Below are 20,191 nucleotides of genomic sequence, written 5' to 3'. Positions count from 1 at the left end.
AAACCAAGGAAAGTCTGAAAGGGATCTGTCCCCCATCTAAATGGTTGGGGTGTCTTATGGGAAATACTTATGCAATCAAAGTATAGCTGATGCAACTAATATTTGTCATGTTCTTCTACAGTGAAAGAGTCATATACTGTAGACAAGGATTTCTGTTTATGTTTTGTATTCAAACACAAATTTGCTCAGCTTTTGCTAGAGAAGCGGCATGGAGCACTAGATGGCAAGGTGTGTGAGGTGCTGGAACTTTTGGGACAAAGATAGTGCAATCAAACACCCTGCAGGATGGATTTTTTTCTGACGAGTGACAGTTACCAAGTAGTTATTAACCATGATCATAGAATCATAGAATCATAGAATGGTTAGGGTTGGAAAGGACCTTAAGATCATCAAGTTCCCACCCCCCTGCCATGGGCAGGGACACCTCGCTCTAAACCATATCACCCAAGGCCTCATCCAACCTGGACTTGAACACTGCCAGGGATGGAGCATGCACAACCTCCTTGGGCAACCTATTCCAGTGCCTCACCACCCTAACAGGAGAGAATTTCCTCCTTATATCCAATCTAAACTTCCCCTGTTTAAGTTTTAACCCATTACCCCTTGTCCTATCACTACAGTCCCTAATGAAGAGTCCATCCCCAGCATCCCTATATGCCCCCTTCAGATGATCTTTATGTGAACATTTTTTGTGACCTTTACCTGCATGAAGTCTGGGAAAACCTTGAAGATAAAGAACTTGAATCTGAATCAACTTCCAAAGGAGCTGGTGTAGGCTGTGGAGACCTTATCTGTTGTGCCCACGTCTTTAACTACCCTTGAACATCAATGCCAAATTACTTTAAATGTTGTAGTCCAGCCGTGAGTTTGCAGGAAGTGGGTAAATTAGGCTTGCTATTGCTTGCCAGTATAGGCTGAGAGCCTAGGTTCCATAATAGAAAGTTTGTGTTGTCAAACGAGTGTTCGAGAGGAATCCAAAGATTGCTCAAAAATACATGTAAGATAGCTTGTAGGGATGTGAAAGAAGAGTGAATATAGGGTTGTGAAGCCTTCAAAAGTCTTTTATCTGGCTCCTGGCATCACTTCTGCCTTGTTTACATCCTGTGTACTGAATTTTATTCCTCAAACACAGGTTATCCGAGCACTAAGCCTTACTAGTGGCAACAGTGCGGTCATCTCTTAGGACAGAAACAACTGAACGTCATCCCTGTGTTGTCTGACTGTGTAGTTGAACCAGATTTGAGTGCCTGCATGCAGACTTTTAACAAGATGAGAAATTGAATTGGTCCTTGTGAAACACTAAAATTCGGTGGCTATCATGTGTCACATTTGCTGGGTATTAGAAAGCCTTCCAGCTTCCTGACAGGCCTCTATTTCACTATATCTCTAAAACTAGAAGACACAAAACAAGCCAAAGTAGACACAAAACAAACAAAAAACCAATGCTGTGGCTGTCTAAAATCCGTCAAAGTTGAAATAATTTTGAGTAGAGATTAAATTGCACTTCCTGAGTGCTGAGTACTGTCCTGTATAGACAGAAAATGCATTTGCAGTCTACGCTTTGAAAATATCAGACATCTCTCAAAAAAGTATTTACATATTGTGGAGGCATGGGTGAAAAAGGAAGGAAAACTCACACTGATCTTCTGAATAATTAAAATCTGCATATTCTGAAGCAAACCAAAGGAATAAGTTCCCAACTTAGTAGGTCACTTTTTGTCAGAAGTGGAGCGCGAATTATTCATTTCTATAGGAGTCTGAATATGAGTTGTTAATAGTTCTGCCACATCACATTGGCAAAAGCAATTTTCATTCTGCAAAGTGCTGTGTGTGCCCTCTATTGGAAATGATGGATTGCACTTTTAAATCTTAAAGCTTGTTTTAGGAATGCAATGATAGTCAATGAAGCCTTTGTATCCCAAAGCGCATGGAGGTAACATTTTAATAGTCAACTTTTCATTATAGACCGGCTTTCACATTATTATTAACTTGATGACTTTAATCTAGATTAAACACTAGCTAAAATAACATAGGTACTGATTACTATAGCAGTGTAATGCATTTTTCATTTCTTTTTAAAAAGCAAAAGTAAAAACTCACTGTGCCCTGCCTCTCTGGGAAAAGGCAGCCACTGTCACAACATACCCAAGCAGCTGTACACGTTGTTGGCTTTGGAGCTGTGCAACTCAAAAATGAAGCTCATGTGCAAAAGGACAAAGACTGCATTAAAACCATCTTTCCGCCTCCTAAATTATGGGCTGTGTCAGGAGCCAACTCAACGCCACCATACCTGCAGTCACCTTGTAAGGTGCTTTGCCTTACAGGGTGCCCTATGGCTGCCAGTGCATTGTGCTTAAGATCAGGAGTCAAGAGCACTGCCACAGGGCTGCATGGGTGTTAAAGATTCCGGTTTTACCTCCTGTATGTTGCACTGTACCTAAAAGTCACAGTGGGAATTTCATCCCCGCCTGAGTTGTGAAGGGTGCCTGCTCAAAGGTATTTGCCTTTGAAGGTGCTGAGTGAAAAATACCAGTGTTGGGTCACTGGCACTCTCTCAGGAAAGTCAAAACCAGTGGGCCAGAGGGGAAAAAAATCCAGCCATGGTCTCTTTGGTGGAAACACCTAATTGGAACTGTTCTGGGGAGCAATAAGCAAGGGACCTGATAAAAGCTGGGCCACTGGGAAAACCCGAGACACTCATGCTACTTGTGGAGAATAATATCTTGATAAAAGAAAACAATAGGATGATCTTATCAGTGTGATATCAACACAGAACTTCTCTGGAGAACAGGCTGAATTACTGAAGTTGATCAGAAAGATCCTATCTCTAAAGGTGATCTACTAAAACCGTGAAAAACAGGATGCTCAAAACATGGATTTTGATTTTAAACTAAGTCTTACACGGTAGACTAAAATAAAGGAGAAAGACTCCTTTTAGCATTACCGTGGTGAAATGAGAGAACGATTTTTTCCATCAGTAATAAGAATTCACTTGTTTCTCAACACAATAATGAATTCATTTGACTATTTGAAGGAAGAATTTTAGAAATGTTAAATTTCTTTATGTTTTTTTTTTATTTATAGTTAACAGAAAGCATTAAATAGAAATTTGAAGTAAGATAGCTCAGGTTAAAGGCACAGTTATGAAATGTTGCTTTGCAAAGCAAACCCTTTCAAATTAGTTGTTGTTTTCTTAATGCTATTCACATTAAAATTGCAATTCAAATGACAGTTGATTGAACATCCTATACTATTTCAGTCTTTCAATATTTATAGCTTTTTGAAGATTGTTCCATCTACCTATTATTTTTTAAAACAGTTTATTACTTAAATATATTTTGTACTCTTAATAGCTATTACTTAGAGTAGTCATCTGCTAACACTTTAAATATACGTGAAAAGGCAGACTTCCATAAAATGACAAAACTAATAAAAATGCTCAAATAAGGGAATAGTGAAGGAGGCAGAATCTTTATATTAGCACTAGCTGTTGCTTGAGGAAATCACAGGGACGTTCAAAGAGATACATCCCTCTGAATACCAGGAAAGTAATTTGCCAAAAAACCAACGTAGCATAATGATTCATATCCAGTGATAGCTAAGCCAGAGTGTAGTCCTTTTGGATTCTGGAGTCCAGCTCCAAAACTAACAACTGAAAAGAGCCTCAGGAATAGTAAACTATAGCAGACAGAGGATAAGAAAGGAATTAGAAGGGTTGGTATGGCCCTAAAATAGATCTATGCATTTTCTGTGTCACCAGAGGTTAAAGGGAATAATAAAAAAAATATTTAAGTTGTCCTAGGAAGGGAATGTTGTCTTTTCTACTTCAGTTCTAAATTGGAGAACATGATGGGAAGACAGCTATCCTTGACCTCATCTCTAGGAGTGAAAATGAAGCATTCTCTCAGTCTGAAGAGTAGCTATGAGATAAATCTGAGCAATCCTATCATTTTAAAAGCCTAAGAGTCGTCATGTCCAGGTGGCATACCCAAGAACTCTGAAAGCACTTACAGATTAAATGGTTAGGCCATTAGCAAAAACATGCGGCTTTTGTGTGAGACCTGACAGGTCGAAATAGTGCACTTGTGTTTAAATTAAACTCTACAGTGCTGTCTTCAGTCACTCAATAATCAATAGGATTTACTCAAGACGCTGGATTGAAAAGGATAGCTCAGTATTGTCTCATCCAAATGCCTCAATATTTGCTAGAAGCCAGTATCAGGTCCTTAATTAACACCCATGATCTCTATGCTGAGGAAACTCTGAAAAAACCCAAACTTTTAGGTCCAAATGCTCTTGTGTATGCAGTCTAAATATGGCCTGAATGAGTTGCAGCAAGAGACTCCAGTGTGTGCTAAGCCTGCCACTCCCTGGGCATGCTGGCAGCCACAGGAAGGAAACTCGGGTACAATAGCAGGAAGAGAGCCATACTCTAACGACATTCCCGGTTTGGGTGATGGTGTTGGAGCATGCTGCAGCACACACCTACAGCTCAATTTAGGCAAAGCTTGAGTGATGCAGTCACTAGAACACAGAACCACTCTCTTTAGATTATATAAACCAAATACACACATGAAGCAGAGACCCTGCATCCCATCAATTTGTCAACCACACTACAATGAAGTACCTTACTGATTATGGTAGGAAAGGATCTCATTGGCAAAGTTTCTGCAAAGAGCCATCATCTCTTGCTGAGCTGGTATAAAATACTATCTTGATTTTGCCAAAATAGCAAGAAAATTAAATTGATGTCAATTGTTCTTTAACATTTAAAATTCCTTCAATATTATCCTTCATGACAGATTGATAAAATAAAAAAGAAACCCCTTTGTCTCTTAAGGGAATCTGTTTAGCTGCTTAGTGGTCCAAATACGCAAGAGGTAGTATCTTTACTGCTGGGTAACCATTGCACTGTGATACCAGCAAGTATTGCAAAAAAGCCATTTATCTGTATTTCATGTACTCCTAATGCCTTTACAAGGAAATCCCAATTGCAAATAGGGACCGTCTTCCAAATTACATCATATGAAAGTGTCACAGCATTCCCACAGACTGGTATTCATAAGCTATCATATAGTGATGCTTGGCAGGCCTTTCCAAAAAGTGAATTTGACAACTCTGGCCTTTATATCGGGAGAGAAGCCAGGCATTTTTCCCAGCAAAGTAATTTGGTTAGATATTACATCACTTTTATTCTCCCTTATTTAATTTTAAAGGTATTCCAAACTCAGGAGTTGATTTACGAAGCAACTCATAGTAAAATCATAGTAAGAGCATTAACTTCAAATGATGTGAAGAGCTACAGTGGACTCTGTACGGGACATCACAAGCTCAAATTATTTCTGTTAAGCCTGAACACACTAAACATGCTTTTGATACTTCGCTGTTGATTTAGTTATTCTTTCTTTAACTTCCCTAGATAGTTTCTGAACCAATTAATTATTTAGTGGCTTCCAATTCACTCATACAGCAAATCCATATCTCTGTAATAAAAAGATCATTTATTTTTCAGTAAATGCTGGATTCACTGTACAAATTGATTAGCAGTCTATGATCAAGCTCACAAAACTCACATGGCATTGAAAGCATTAATATATAAATATAAGATGATAAGTGTACACACACACACGCACGTACAAAATTGGTTAGATTCCTTGGCTATACAGAAATGGATGAACAGGTAATCATATTGGCTTCAGATGTAGTGTTATTGCCTTCAGTGACATTTTGTTCCAATACATTTAAAATCAGCCCACAAAAGTAGCTGTAAAGGCAGTCATAAACCCCAGTTTAGTCTGATTCACATACTGGCAATGGTTTTTCAGACTGCAAGGAAGGCAGCTTGTTCAAAGCATCATTTTACCAGTACCTCAACACATCTTTCATTCCATAAAATTATATCACTTCTTGAACTTGGTTATAATAATGCTCCCCCATTTGAACAAGATTTCAAAATTAAATGAACTATTTAATTAACTGCTGCTGGTATTACATTTGTTTGACAAAACAGTAATGATTTGCACTGAACAAATGTGGCTGAAATCTACAGTCATCCTCTGAGACCACGCAGTGTCAGTGAGACTTGGCATTCATCTGCGCACAGCTGCAAGCACAGTGTGGACCCTGCCATTAACCTGCTGGAGGCTTTTTCTCCTCAGCCAACTCCAACATGACAGCACAGGACATGAGAACTGTGGTGCCCTTCCAGGAGGCACCTTGAGGCTTGGGTTGAAATACCATACTGTTGAGCACTGAGTTTTAACCCGTTTCAGTTGCTCAGCCAGTGCATCTGAGACCTAGGCAGAGGCATGAGCTCTGAATGCAATCATAGAAAACCATTAAAGGCTTAATTTTATGTTCTGGATCAGATCTTCTCTTATTCATAACATGTGCTATAAATATGTGAGCACTGAGTCTAGGATGAAATAGTTTTACAAGGAGGAGGTAAGATAAGGAGTAGGAAAGGGGAGGGAGAAGGGAGAAGAAGGGAGAACTGATTTTCATTTCTTATACAGGTCTGTCTATTTAGGCCTCCTTCTTTCTCTTCATGGAGAGAGAGAGATTTTGAATACAGTGACTGTTTAAAACTGTACAATATCAAGACATTATATACATTGCAGTATGTTTTATGTATATTCTCTGGGTAAGTTTATTTTTTAACAAATGGAATGATCTTGCAATTTTCTGGAGTCACAAGAGGTCACTCAGACCTTTCCTGTTAAATCCTGAGTAAGATTAATTCAAGAAACAGCTATGTGCCTTAAAATCAAAGCATTTTCAGTTCACTGTATACACTGCTTTTCACACAGACTTGTGTTTCCCTCCATGTCTCTCCTCCCTCTCCAGTAAGCTTACACTTCACTCCACCATTCCCAATATAGGAATAAGAGCAGGGAAATGTTTCTATTCCTGTCTTCGCCACTGACTCACTGTATAGTTTCTTAAGCATTTGCATCTTGCAGTTGGATCCTCTTGTATCTAAGATGAATGTGGCTGTTGTTTTCTTTAGAAGAGCATTTACAATGTGTGTATTCTGTTGTGTTTAATAAGGATTGAGTGTGCACTGCAACCTTCATGTCAGTGAGGATATGAGTAGGGCTTCTGACTTCTACGCAGATGCCTACTTTAATTATAACTGTGGGAAATTAATTTTTTAAGATATCTACCTCTCAGATTTTACTTCAGCCAACAGACACAAAAAATTTGCGGTAGGGCACTTGCATAAAAAATATGCACACAAACCAGCATGACCACATATGTTTCCCTTTATAATGCATGCTAAAAAGGAGCTATTTATAGAGTATAATGAGGTCCTGGGAACTGGAGGTACATAGAGACACTGAAAACAGTTGTTTTTATAAGAATAATGCTAGCTCCCTTCCAGAGCCCTGAAGCACTACTATCTGCTGAATATGCAAAAGCATTGCTCTTTCCTTCTCAGTGCTATATTGCCTTAATTCCATCTACTGTCCCTTACAATTCTTCACAACCATATTCTGTTCTTCAGGGATATTTGATCGATTGTTGAATGAGAGTAAATTTACTGAGTCAAATTAGCAAGTGTGTAAATAATCCTTGCAAACTAAGATTTAGTCCTTGGTATTGGAATGGCCATCAGAGACCTACTATGGTTTGCAGATGTTGGTAAAATTCATGTATGTGGAACTACAAACGATTCTAAATAAGTCAAGGTGTGGAGGTGGCTGTTATCTTACAGCCTATGCTATTTGGTCAGCTACTACTCTTTGAACAAAGTATATATTTTATCTTAGAGAAGATTCTAGATGAATTGTTTGAATTGTTAGGCTTATAGACAAACACATGAACAAGAAACATATTCCAATTTTCAGTGTCACCGCAGGAATAACACAGCGGGCTGCATTATGAAGACTGTGGTCTCCAAGGCACGAAGCAACTAGAATCTTAAAAAACATGACCAAATGTTAACAATCTGTTATGAACGTGTACAACCCAGCTAGTTTTTCTGTAAATATGCTGAGTTTTACAGGCTGAGCTGCTGGCTCTGCTGTTCAGAATTTGTTTTAAAGATTCCCAGTCTCTATTCTAATTACCAAGAATATTGTAACAGTAGTTTTAATTAGGAGGCATATTTTCTTTTAAATATAAAATACCTCTTCTAAAACCAAGTACCCATTTGGTGTCTTAATGATATGAGCTGATATTTTTGATTCAGATCCCAATCTTTCTTCTCATGACAAGATTACTGGATAAGTTCTTCCAAAATAAAGGCTTATAACCTATTTGCATTAGGATACTTTTTTGAAAGTAGGTTGCAAATATATGCAAGACGTTTATATGACAACATGCATATTATTAAAACAGCAAATAGAAGACTGTTGAAATACATCTGGAAACACCCCTAGCTGAAAATAAAGGATTAGGTTTTGGGTGCTTGTGTCTGAGGAAATGCATGAACAACCTTCTAAAATGCAGAACTAGAGATGGGTTAGGTTTCTACTGTTTTGGTTTCAATTCAAAACAAAAAATAAATAGCAAAATACTGTTTTGGTGAAAAACACAGCTTCTAATACCCAGATTTGGTATCACTCTCAATGTAAGCAGACGCAAAGTGCTATTCTACTCTTTAAGAAACCTGAAATACTGTCGTGGTCTCAAAAAAGAAAGAGATGCTTGGAGAGCGCCAGATCCTCGTCCCTAACACTTCGGCAAGTGCACACTGAAGAAGGAAAAAGGCTCTTCCCAGCCATTACGAAGGTCGCTCGAGCCTTTCCACGCCATTCTCCCCTGGCAGCCAGCTCCATCGGAACGCCGGCTCTCCTCTCTGCTCCCTCTGGGCGTGCGGCACGCGGAAAGTTGCTGCTCGTCCATCCCGGCGCTGCGGGCAGAGAGCCGCGGGACCCCGAGCACGCCGCCGCCCCCCGCCCGCCCCGCGCTGCCGCCGCAGCGGGACGGTCCCTTCCTCGGAAGGAGCCGCTGCGAGGTGAGGGCGGGCGGCCCCGCACCGGTGCGGTGAGTACCCCCGGGGCAGCCCGCCGCTCTCGCGTGGGGGAACTGAGGCAAGCGGCGGTGGACGGAGATGCCCCCGCTGGCGGCCGCCCTCCCAACCACGGACGGCGCCGGCTGCCAGGGGTCCCGCCGGCCCCTCGAGGAGCGTTGCGCCGGCAGCAGCGACAGGAGGAGCGCCGCTGATGGGGAACGCGGCAGAGGGGGGCGGCCCGCAGGCGCTGCGGGTCCTTACCGGGTGCCTCCTGGGCGCCCTGGTGCTGAGCACGCTGGTGGGCAATGCACTGGTGTGCCTGGCTGTGCTGCGCTTCCGACACCTGCGTGCCAAGGTCACCAACTGGTTCGTGCTGTCGCTGGCAGTTTCGGACCTCTGTGTGGCCCTCCTGGTGATGCCCTGGAAGGCAGTCACTGAAGTGGCTGACGGCTCCTGGCTCTTTGGCAGCCGCTTTTGTGACACCTGGGTGGCCTTCGACATCATGTGCTCCACTGCCTCCATCCTCCACCTCTGTATCATCAGCCTGGACAGGTACTGGGCCATTGCCAGCCCCTTCCGCTATGAGCGCAGGATGACACAGGGCCTTGCCTGCGCCATGATAGCCACAGCCTGGGCTCTCTCCATCCTCATCTCCTTCATCCCAGTGCAGCTACACTGGCATAAAGCCAAGGAGGGAAGATATTCAGGCTCCTGGCTGCCTGGGACACCCCGCTGTGATGTCAGCCTGAATCGTACTTATGCCATCACATCTTCACTTATCAGCTTCTACATTCCCGTGGCCATCATGATCATCACCTATACCAGGATCTATCGAATTGCCCAGACCCAGATCCGCCGTATCTCTACCCTCGAGAGAGCAGGGGGGCAGTGGCCAGCTCATGGCAAGGAGCCGACCTCCTCTCTGCGGAGTTCCCTGCGCAAGGAGACCAAGGTGCTGCAGACCGTCTCAATCATAATGGGAGTCTTCGTTTGCTGCTGGCTGCCCTTCTTCCTGCTCAATTGCCTGCTGCCTTTCTGCCAGCCTGAGCTCAAGAGAGGCCATGAAGGACAGTTACCCTGTGTTGGCCAGACCACTTTCAATGTCTTTGTGTGGTTTGGCTGGGCCAACTCCTCAGTGAACCCAGTGATCTATGCTTTCAATGCAGACTTTAGGCGGGCTTTCAGCAATCTCCTAGGTTGCCGGCGCTTCTGCTGTGGCACACCTGGATCCACTGTGGAGAGGGTCAACTTCAGCAATGAGCTGGTTTCCTATCACCATGACACCACCTGCCAGAAGGGAGGACCTGCCTCGTCATCAGTACCTCCTCCTGCCATCACTGCCTGGGTGCAGCCCACACCCCAAGCCATAAGACTTCAGGGAGAGGACAGCAGTGAGGAGTTGTCTATGGAGAAGGGGCCTGTGACCTCCCAGTCACAGACTGCCCCTGGCAGCAGCCCCAAGAGTTGTCAGGTGCCATCTATTTTGCAGTTGGATTGCAAAGCAGAGCTATCTCTGGAAACTATTACCAGCTGTACAGGGCTTGGTCAGTGTGAGGGACCCCATCACTCTGTTCTAGAGGGGTAAGAGATTGCGTGTTCCTTACACACACAGCCATCCCACAGGGAGAGCTCACTCTGACTCCATGTGAATTAAAGCCATCCCACAGCAAAAAAAATCCCATCCCAAAGCAGTGGAAACGTATTGCTCTTTCCACAGAGGGGTGATGGGAGTATTAAGTCCATTCCAAAATGATCTAGCAGCCACATATTAACCTCTTCCCATCTTCACCCTTTACTCTTTTGCAGTCAGAAGACATTTCCCATGTATTTGTCTAGCCTCACTCTTCAATCAGACTTCTGATATTTATTAAGAATAGTGAGGTAATTAGATCAAAATGAAAACAACTCATAGTTTGAGACTATAATAGATAAATTAATCTTAGATTTAGTTAAAATCCCATTCTCTGCCTCCCTCTTTCACATCACAAAATGTGCATAATTCTGATCTTAAAGGTTTGTGTTTTGTTTTGTTTCTGTGTGTTTATTTCAAAGCCTTGTGTCTGGATTTACAAATTGAATCTGTGTTTAGGCTCTTAAGTAGAATTTACTCTATTAAAACATCACTATCTTATGGTGAGTCAAAAGACTACCCAAAACCCTGGGAAATTAAGTTGATTTAATATAAGACCCCAAACACAATTTCAGGGGACCAGCTTTGGTATTTCAGCTTAATGATACTGACCTAGGATCTTCCTCATCCTCAAATGTTAGAAAATGTAGTATAGTGGGATGGTGCTTGAGAACTAACACTATAACTCCAGAGAACTTTAAGCTATCAGCTGAGGCAGCTTCAATCCTTCCTTTCTCCTGCTGTCTCAGGCAGCTAATCCTTCCAGAAAGCAAGCTGGTCCACAAAACAGAAACTGACCATATCATCTCTCTGAACACATTTCACTACTTGTAGACATGAACAGCAACAAAAAGCAGAGCAAATGGGCATTGAATGGCTTGCAGGAGAGAAAATACTGGGGATACTTGATGGTCATTTCTGTATGTGTGAAAGGGCTCAGCAAACATTAAGGGGCTACAACAACACCTCACTGTCCTCCACTTCTGTGTCCACCACTGAAGAGTTCTGCTACTGACCATCATTAATCTATTTTTTTGGCCTTTGCCTACAATTGAGTTCATGGACCTTGATTCATCTAAGGAAGATGAAGATGTAACTGTCCAGAAAGAGACACCAAAAATGCTTACAATTCAAGAGTTTTCTTGAACTTCCAGTCTCCTAGATGTTATAGTTGGTATATTTCAGAACAGTGCTGAAAAGCCAGTTGCTGATCACTCTCCTTTAAGTGATCCTTCTCTCTGTGAATTTTAACTGTGTGTAGTCCTTAAGTTCCTGCATGTATTTCACCCCCTCTCCTCTCCACTTGCATTAATTCTCATGGGAAAAAATGCTTCTGCTAATCTACTTTTTACTGGAATGTGTCCTTGATGGTTAGCTGGCCATGACTGCAATCTGTTCTTCATGGCCAGGAGTGGCAAGATGAGAGGTAATGGGCTTAACTGTAAGAAGACCAAGGCAAGACTTCAGAAAAACTTCCTAAGAAGCAGGATAATTAGCACTGCAGTAGATTGCCAAGGGAAGTTGTAACATCTCTCAGTAAAAGTCTCGAAGATGACATTGCTAAATGTCTGTCAGAAGTGACACTTATATTGTTAATCCTGTCTTGGGGAAGTGGCATAGCATCTCTTGAGATCTGTTCTAGTCCTGCTTCACTATGACAACACGACTCCTTAAGTATTAAGCTTAAGATGTTTGGTTATTTATTACGTTTGCATGCAATGATTTTTAGCTATTTTCTTGAAGGCAAAAAAGCATACAGATAAGAACTTTGAGACCCCATTGGTGTATTTCCTTTCTTCTCTGAATGATTACCCATATTTCTTAATATTTAACAGCTATCATTCAAGCATGCCTAGAGCCTTTTCTGGAAAGAAACCCCAAAATAAACCTAATATTTCTTTAAAAGAGGCACAAGATGTACCTCTCTGTACATAGGGTGGGTTGGTTTTTTTTTGTTTTGATTCCCTTTGGTTATCTTTAGGTGATTGTATTTGAGCTATACATGGATTCAGATGCTAAAGGGTCAGTGAATTTGTGAGACGATATTACTTGCTATATTTCTTCTTCCTTACACAAACCAGAAACATGTATTGTAAGAGCATCAGCATCTTTTATCTCCTAAAAAAAACAATCAATAAAATCTTACAGCTGTAAGAGACTTCTTATCTCACCCCCTCCAGACAAAAGCCCATCCTAGGGATATACTGACATACTTGATAAGATACAATCCTGAAGTGTAACTCCCTCACTGTCTGCTACACTTCTCTTTCTGTTGCAAGAGCTTCAGCTGGCTCAATCCCTCAGAGGACTATCTCCCTCTGCCCACACACATCTTTCTTCTTGTGGGCAGGCTGTCTCTGGCACAGAGACACACATGCACAGGAGCAATTTGTTGTGGGTTTCTTTTAGTGTGTGTACAGTGATAAAAGCTCTTAATTAGAATCACAGAATGACTTGGGTTGGAAGGGAGCCTGCCATGATCACAAACACTTTCACTAGACCAGGTTGCTCAAAGCCCCATCCAACCTGACCTTGAATACTACCAGGGATGGGGCAGCCACAGCTTCTCTGGGCAACCTGTGCCTCACAGCCTCATAGCCCTCACAGTAAAGAACTCCTTCCTAACACCTAATCTAAATCTCTCCTCTTTCTTTGTTGTATCGCTACATGGCCTTGTAAAAAGTCACTCTCCGGCTTTCTTGTAGACCCCCTTTAGGTACTGAAAAGCTACTATAAGGTCTCCCTGGAGCTTTCTCTTCTGCAGGCTGAACAAGCCCAGCTCTCTCAGCCTGTCTCCATAGCAGAGACGCTCTAGCCCTGTGATCATCTTTGTGGCCTCCTCTGGCCTTGCTCTAACAGCTCCACAACCCTCTTGTGTTGGGGGCCCCAGAGCTGGACACAGGACTGTAGGGGGACTTCTCACCAGAGCAAGAGCAGAGGGGCAGAATCACCTCCCTTGACCTGCTGGCCATGTTTCTGTTGATGCAGCCTGGCATACAGTTGGGTTTCTGGGCTGTAAATGCACGCTTCTGGCTCATGCTGAGATTTTTGTCAACCAACACCACCAAGTCCTTCTCCTCAGAGCTACTCTCAATGCATTCTTCACCCAGCCTGTGTTTGTGCTTGGAATTGCCCTGACCCACGTACAGGACCTTGCACTTAACCTTGTAGAACTTCATCAGGTTTGCACAGATGCTCCTCGCAAGTGTGCCCAGCTCCCTCTGGATAGCATCCCTTTTTCTCTAGCGTGTTAACTGCACCACACAGCTTAATGTCATCAGCAAACTTGCTGAGGGTGCACTTGATCTCTCTGGCCATGTCAACGTAACAAAGATGCTAAACAGCTCCAGTCCCAATACCAACCCCTGAGGAATACCACTTATCACTGATCTCCACTTGGACATTTTTTGAGCTGTTGACCACTACCCTCTGGATGCAACCATCCAGCCAATTCCTTACCCACCAAGTGGTCCCTCTCCAGGCTCTGGGTACCTCTTGCTAGCACTGGCATCAAACTGGTAGGGGGTGGGATGAATTGAGATTCCCCTACCCCAGTTACTTTAAATCCCTCTTCACCAGTTTGGCAAGTCTATGACTGAAGATGCTCTTCCCCGTCTCTGACAGATCCCCCCATCAGCTCCCACAGACCAGGTTTGTCAAAGCGGGTCCCATGCTCTAAGTAACTGAACCCCTGGTTGTGTCAGGAATCAGCGGAAGGGAAAAGTTTACATTCTCACAAGGTTCAAACTGCCTTTAAGAGCTGTAGTCTGTATGAGAGAAGTAGTCTTGAATTACCACAGTGAGTGATGAAACTTAGGGTATGACAGAGTGGGTGGCAGAAATTAGGCAAAGAATATATTTGAATAACCTTTTTTCTTAATAATAATCAGAAATGCATGGTAGCTTTGATTTATGAAACTGCATTTGTGTTAAGAATAGAAAAAGCTATTTGTATCAGTGCCTGTGGCTATAGTTTAACTAAGGTTCATTAATAGGTCAGATTGCACCTGGAAAGAAATGGATTTTTACCTGAGGATAAAATCCCTGGTCTTTACTGAAGCTTTATAAAGGGACAGTTTAAAATTGCTCTTTGTAAGTAATGCTGGAAATAATAGTTTGTACCTAATTGGTAATGGTCATTACTGATGTGCAGATGATAAATGCTACAATAATATACATCTGTAAGGTCGATTATAGTAAATATCATGTTCGAGGCTGCAATAAATTTCAGAAATTGCTTATTATAAGTAGCATATTGCTGAAGGTACTTCATAGGAAAGCCACACCACCTAGCCCTTCAGGATACATCTGCTGCTGTTGCTGATTTAATAACATGAATATTGATACTGTATGTATATTTATTTTCCTAGCCTGGGAAGGTTTCTCATTGTTAAGCTTACTGCAGATCATGCAGATCTGTGAGCAAAACTGATTTTCCCAGGATTTTTTCCCTAGTGATTTCTAGGGTAAGCAGCTGTGTTAGGTCACACAAGATTCGATTAGCATCATTGGGTTCAAGTCTGATGAGATATAATCAAACTGTTACAAAAAAATCCAAAGGTTTACTTCAGCAGAAATGAAGAGACAAAGTTGTTGCCTATCCACACTATTGAGGCTGCTCAAAAGAAAACTCCTTCCAAAACAAAAACTTGGTGGCACTTTCTAATCCATTTCTGGGTCACAACTTCCTTGGCTTGGCAAAGCAAAGTGAAATGAGTTTTGGGGAGATCTATAGCTACTCCTCAAACACACTTTTTATAACTCAGATCATCAAATGTACGTATTTCACCACAATATGTGTATTTAACTGACTAAAATCAGTTCACAGAAACTAGCAGTTCACTAGTCATTCCACACGTACAGCACCATTAACAGTGACCTAAAACATAGCTTTAAAATAGCCTTTGTGTCAAAAGAGTTCAACCTCACAGATACCTTATCTAAACACTCTTATTAGCCAATATTTAACCATCCGAATAAAAACATGTTCCAGCTTAGTGAAGTACAAGTGGTGGGGCTTTACAATGTTTACCAAATGCCTCTTTGTTCAAATATTTCCCACTCCCTGCTGTCAGTATACAAAGGTCTTAACTTGCTACAGCTCTTATTTCTTTATCACACAGCTAAAATTAATACAAACTTCTTGCAGCCAAATAAAAGCTTACGTAGCTGAGCTGCCATGGCAGCCCTTCTCACTATTACATCACACATGAGAAATAGGGATAATGTGTCCATAGGTGCCTGAGCTGGCTGTAGTGATGCTTATCCAGCTGAAAGCTTTTCCTCTCTGTCAGGTTTCTCTGAAACTTCACTGGGTTTAAAAGTTAAGCATGGGGGTAAACAGAGACAGATATGCGCATGCATGTGTGCATGCCTTCTTAGGCAATTGGACTAGAAAGTGTTCTTCAAGGAAGAGGACATAAACCTCAAGGCAGGGCTACCTGGAGCTGGAGATATAGCAGGGCAAGGACAAGAACTCCTTCCTGGTGAAGGACCACGGCTGGTCTCCCCCTCCCCTGTGGCAGAAGTGCCAGGTGGCACTTCAGTAACCAGCCATGAGGTGTTGTTACTCAAAACTAATGTAGTGCCACCAGTTACTTACATGCAACACCTCTGTAGCAAAAGGCAACAGCAGAACAGCAAAGAGGGACTTAAACATGAGGTTGATGCAGAATTTCATCTTTATTCCTAAGCAGTATTTTAAAAATATTCACTTCAAACACATGCACATCCTTGACGTTATGCTTACATTTTTGTGATGTGCATAGCTTATCTACTTGCCATATCATTTATGTAGGGCTTGATTTTGCATTACACAGAAACTGTCAGAGATTGCCAAGCACTTTAAGAAGATTGTTACAGTTACAGCACTGCCTTTACACGTGTCAGTTCCAGGAATGAGAAGGGATTGAAAAACCATGTGTCATTTGGCTTGAGGAAACATAAAGCCTTGGGACAATTCTGCAATTCAAACAATAACAGAAAAATACATTCTCAAAAAAAAACCCCATTAGCAAAATCCTAATAAGCAAAACCTAAAAAGACTTGATTTCCTTCCAGCCCCTCCTTCCCCTGGGACTGGAAGTCTACTCAGGTATCCAAACTGCAGGGTGTCATGGTTTAAGTTACTGCAGAACCAAGGACACAGGGAAAACATGCCACCTTCCCCATCTTCTTCCTCTTTCACAGATGTGGATATTGCAGAGAGTTGTTAGCCCTTATATGCTGCAAAACATTTTCATGGCATCAGAAAACATTATTTTTCCAAAATTAGTCTTCGCTTGTCCTCCTTTTATTTCTTGCAAAATTGTTGTAACTCATTTTACTGAGTTGAATACAGACTGAACAACACTATGGCCTTAGAAACTCCATCCAAATATATGTACAAATAAAAAAATGAATGAAGTGGTTCTGATTTAGCAACTATTACATATAATTGATATGATAAAGGTTAAAGAAACCCAAACCAACCTCATCCGTAAGTTCGGTGTAACTTTAATAAATGATGAATTCAGTGGAAATACCAATATCAAGAAAAACAAGATTATACCTTAACTGTGTATATTTTTTTCTGATGCTAAGCTGATGCCTTAATGTTTCAGTTAAGCTTTAACTGCAGTGAGAAACAGCTGACCTAGGTAGCAAAAAGAGAAATCTGTTATACAACTTGGTTGTCAGCAGCATCTGTTGTGTTGCCTTTGCCAAAATCATGCCTCTTGTGATAGATTTCAGATAATGCACCTACACACACCATATTAAGTATATTTCGATCAGTTGAATATTCCTCAGTAAAAATTCTTTTGGGGAAAAATTCACTATTCATAAACTGTTTTTCCCCATCACCTGGGAGGCTGAAGTGGCTTTCCGGATGTTAAGAACTATCAGTCCAGTCCCCCTGTGCTCTGATTTATTTAAGGGGTTTCATCACTGTGGTTACAGACTCCCATCACACAACTCTAAACTTTAACTCATTGTTATAATTTAACTCACTTTCCTGAACCTTTTCACCTTTCCTACTGTGAAGGGACATACAGCGGGATGCACACCCTGGGGTTGGACTGTTCCTCAGATTTCTAGTTCTCATAAGAATGAATTTGCATTTACACCAAAGCAAGGCACAAAGATGTTAAAGTGGTGAACTTTTCTAGCATATTTGGTTTGAAAAGCTTACAGCAATCTGATCTGAGCTGGTTATCCCTCTCCAGTCTCCTACCTGTGTCTAAACATTCAAGGCATTTCAGAAAATCCAGGATTTATGCCTGCATTTTATGTTTTTCTAGATTAACTACTAAGCTATATGTAGACTGCCTATCAGTGACACTACTGACAGCAATAAATGAAGAGTGGACATGTATGAAGGATTTTTATATGCATAGCATAAAATGAATGAAAATGCTAAGGAAAATACAGGTTTATCTTTATCCAGAGAGAAAGAATTTAATCTTGAGTCAGTTTTATTTTAGTTTAGGTAGTGAGAAGACATTTCCATTTGTAAAATCTGCAGAAACTGTTGCTAGGTTCCGCTTTTCCTTTAAAGATCATTTTCATAGTTTTCTGCAGTTCAACATTTTAATATATTTTTAAGTAAATTCATCTTTGCACCTATCCTCAGTGAGAACACATCATTTCACTCTTTTCATATTTAAATCTGAACTAGCTGAATGGAATTTATATACACTGTTTCATGGGCTCAAATCTTGTGATGACTATCACATGAAAGCTAACTACAACTTGCAATTAAGCAATTTGACTGAGCTTCTACTGCAGTCAGTGGAGATCTGAGCCAAACAGTCAAGCATGTCCAGAGTGCTTTATTGGACCAGGTCTTGGTTTAGACCCAGCTGGTAACTCAGCACCACACAGTCACTTACCCTCTGCCTTCCCCTCTCTGGGTGGGACAGGAAGAAGAAGCGAAAGAATGTAAACCCCACAGGTTGAGATAGGAACAGTTTAATCACTAAAATAAAGTAAAACATAGTGATAATAGAAAGAATACTAATACTAATAAAACAAGAGAAGAAATGAAAGCTCAGAAAACACAAGTAATGCAGAGTACAATTGTCATCACCTGCTGACCGATACCCAGTCTGACCCAAGCAGTGATCTGGGCTTTTTGGGTAATTTCCCCCAGTGTATATACTTGGCATGAAGTGCTGTGGTATGGAATACCCCTTTGGTTAGTTTGAGTCAGGTGTCTTGTCTCTGCTTCCTCCTGCTTCTTGTGCCCCTTCTCACTGGCAGAGCATGAGAGACTGAAAAGTCCTTGTTCGCAGTAACCATTACTTAACAACAACTAAACCACTGGTGTGTTATCAGCATTGCTCTCAGACTAAAGCCAAAACACAGCACTGCACCAGCTACTAGGAAGAAAACTGTTACAGCTGAAACCAGGACATGGAGGTACCTACTGCAGGATTAAAGGAACAACTCCCTAAACGAGATGAAAGAGTAAAAAAAGCCAGTGATACAGGATAGTAACAGACAGGGGATAACAAGATCAAGTGTGCACAGTAGTTGCAAACTTTTGCAGTTGGTAACAAAGCTGAATCAGTCAGAGGTCATACTAAAGACCAGAGAAGAGGTAATGATCTTTTCTGTGTACACAGAGCTGGATTTGCTCTTTTGTTTGATGGTCAGTCTGAAAAGTCTTACCATTTATACTTCAGGAAATAAAAAGATATAAACCATCAAAGTGATAAAAACTATCAATGTTTTAAAGTAGTTTAAATAAGCGGAGGGAAGGAAATGAATAACAGAGCTGAGTTTCAAGACAGCAAACTGGTAATTAGGCATTTTGTCTCGTGTTTTGGACTAGAGCAGAATATTAGTGATACCAAAACACATTATGACAATAAGTCATAACAGGGCTAGTCCAGCCACCCAGACTACTTTTTAAACCAGCCTCACAGCATTTTACTCATAGGAGACTTTCTTGAAAACAATTTTTTACTGATGGAGCTGCAATAGAAGTTCTACACCACTGATGCATTTCAAGAACCTTTTAAGGCTGAATTTTAATAGGTATTAAGATAGCCAGATCTCAATATAGCTGCTAAATTACTTCATAAAATGTCTGTATACAAGGCACAAGAAAGCATAACATATAGAGCAACTATTGCTGGGAACAACAGTATTTTGGGTGCACAAGAGCTTACTGCAGGCTTCTTCAAAAAGGGGCTAGATTTTCACTGTACTGCTGACAAGTTATTCTACTGAAGAAGCACAAATTAGCTTTAAAGATTTTTGTAGTGGAAGCCATTTCCTTGAGATGGGATTCAGGGGCACCATCCTTGCACATCTAGGGCTAGTCTGGGGACAAGAGAACAGAGATAAAGGATAATGCCTTTTCTGCTGTGCTGATGCCTGACAATTCAAATAAACTGATTTTATTTAAAGCACTGTACTCACTACTACCATTACTTTTGCCTCCAGCAAAACATGCACAATAGATGCTTATCTGAATATGCATTACTTTTCCCTTTCTTTTTAATAGAAACAACATTTTATTTCACTTCTGAATAATCCCCTTTGTGAATTTAAGCCTAACTTTCAGAGACAAGTGAACTGCAGAGGCAAAAAATTTGACTTGTAAATGTCCCACT

At 41.3% G+C, this 20,191-nt stretch overlaps 1 protein-coding gene across 1 annotated transcript; it reads left to right on the top strand.

Annotated features, from left to right (window-relative positions):
* The first annotated feature begins 8,825 nt into the window (after positions 1–8,825).
* LOC133209969 (D(1) dopamine receptor-like) lies at positions 8,826–11,376 on the top strand. Its single transcript, XM_061348954.1, has one exon. The coding sequence runs from the start codon at positions 9,171–9,173 to the stop codon at positions 10,542–10,544; it is 1,374 nt and encodes a 457-aa protein (XP_061204938.1). The 5' UTR covers positions 8,826–9,170; the 3' UTR covers positions 10,545–11,376.
* Positions 11,377–20,191: the final 8,815 nt, after the last annotated feature.

Source organism: Neopsephotus bourkii, unplaced genomic scaffold (genome assembly GCF_033783945.1).
Source record: "Neopsephotus bourkii isolate Nb327-2 ecotype Australia unplaced genomic scaffold, CSIRO-AGI_Nbou_v1 NB_379, whole genome shotgun sequence".
Lineage (NCBI taxonomy): Eukaryota > Metazoa > Chordata > Aves > Psittaciformes > Psittacidae > Neopsephotus > Neopsephotus bourkii.
Note: the sequence above shows the minus strand (reverse complement) of the source record. Positions and strands in the feature narration are given on the sequence as shown.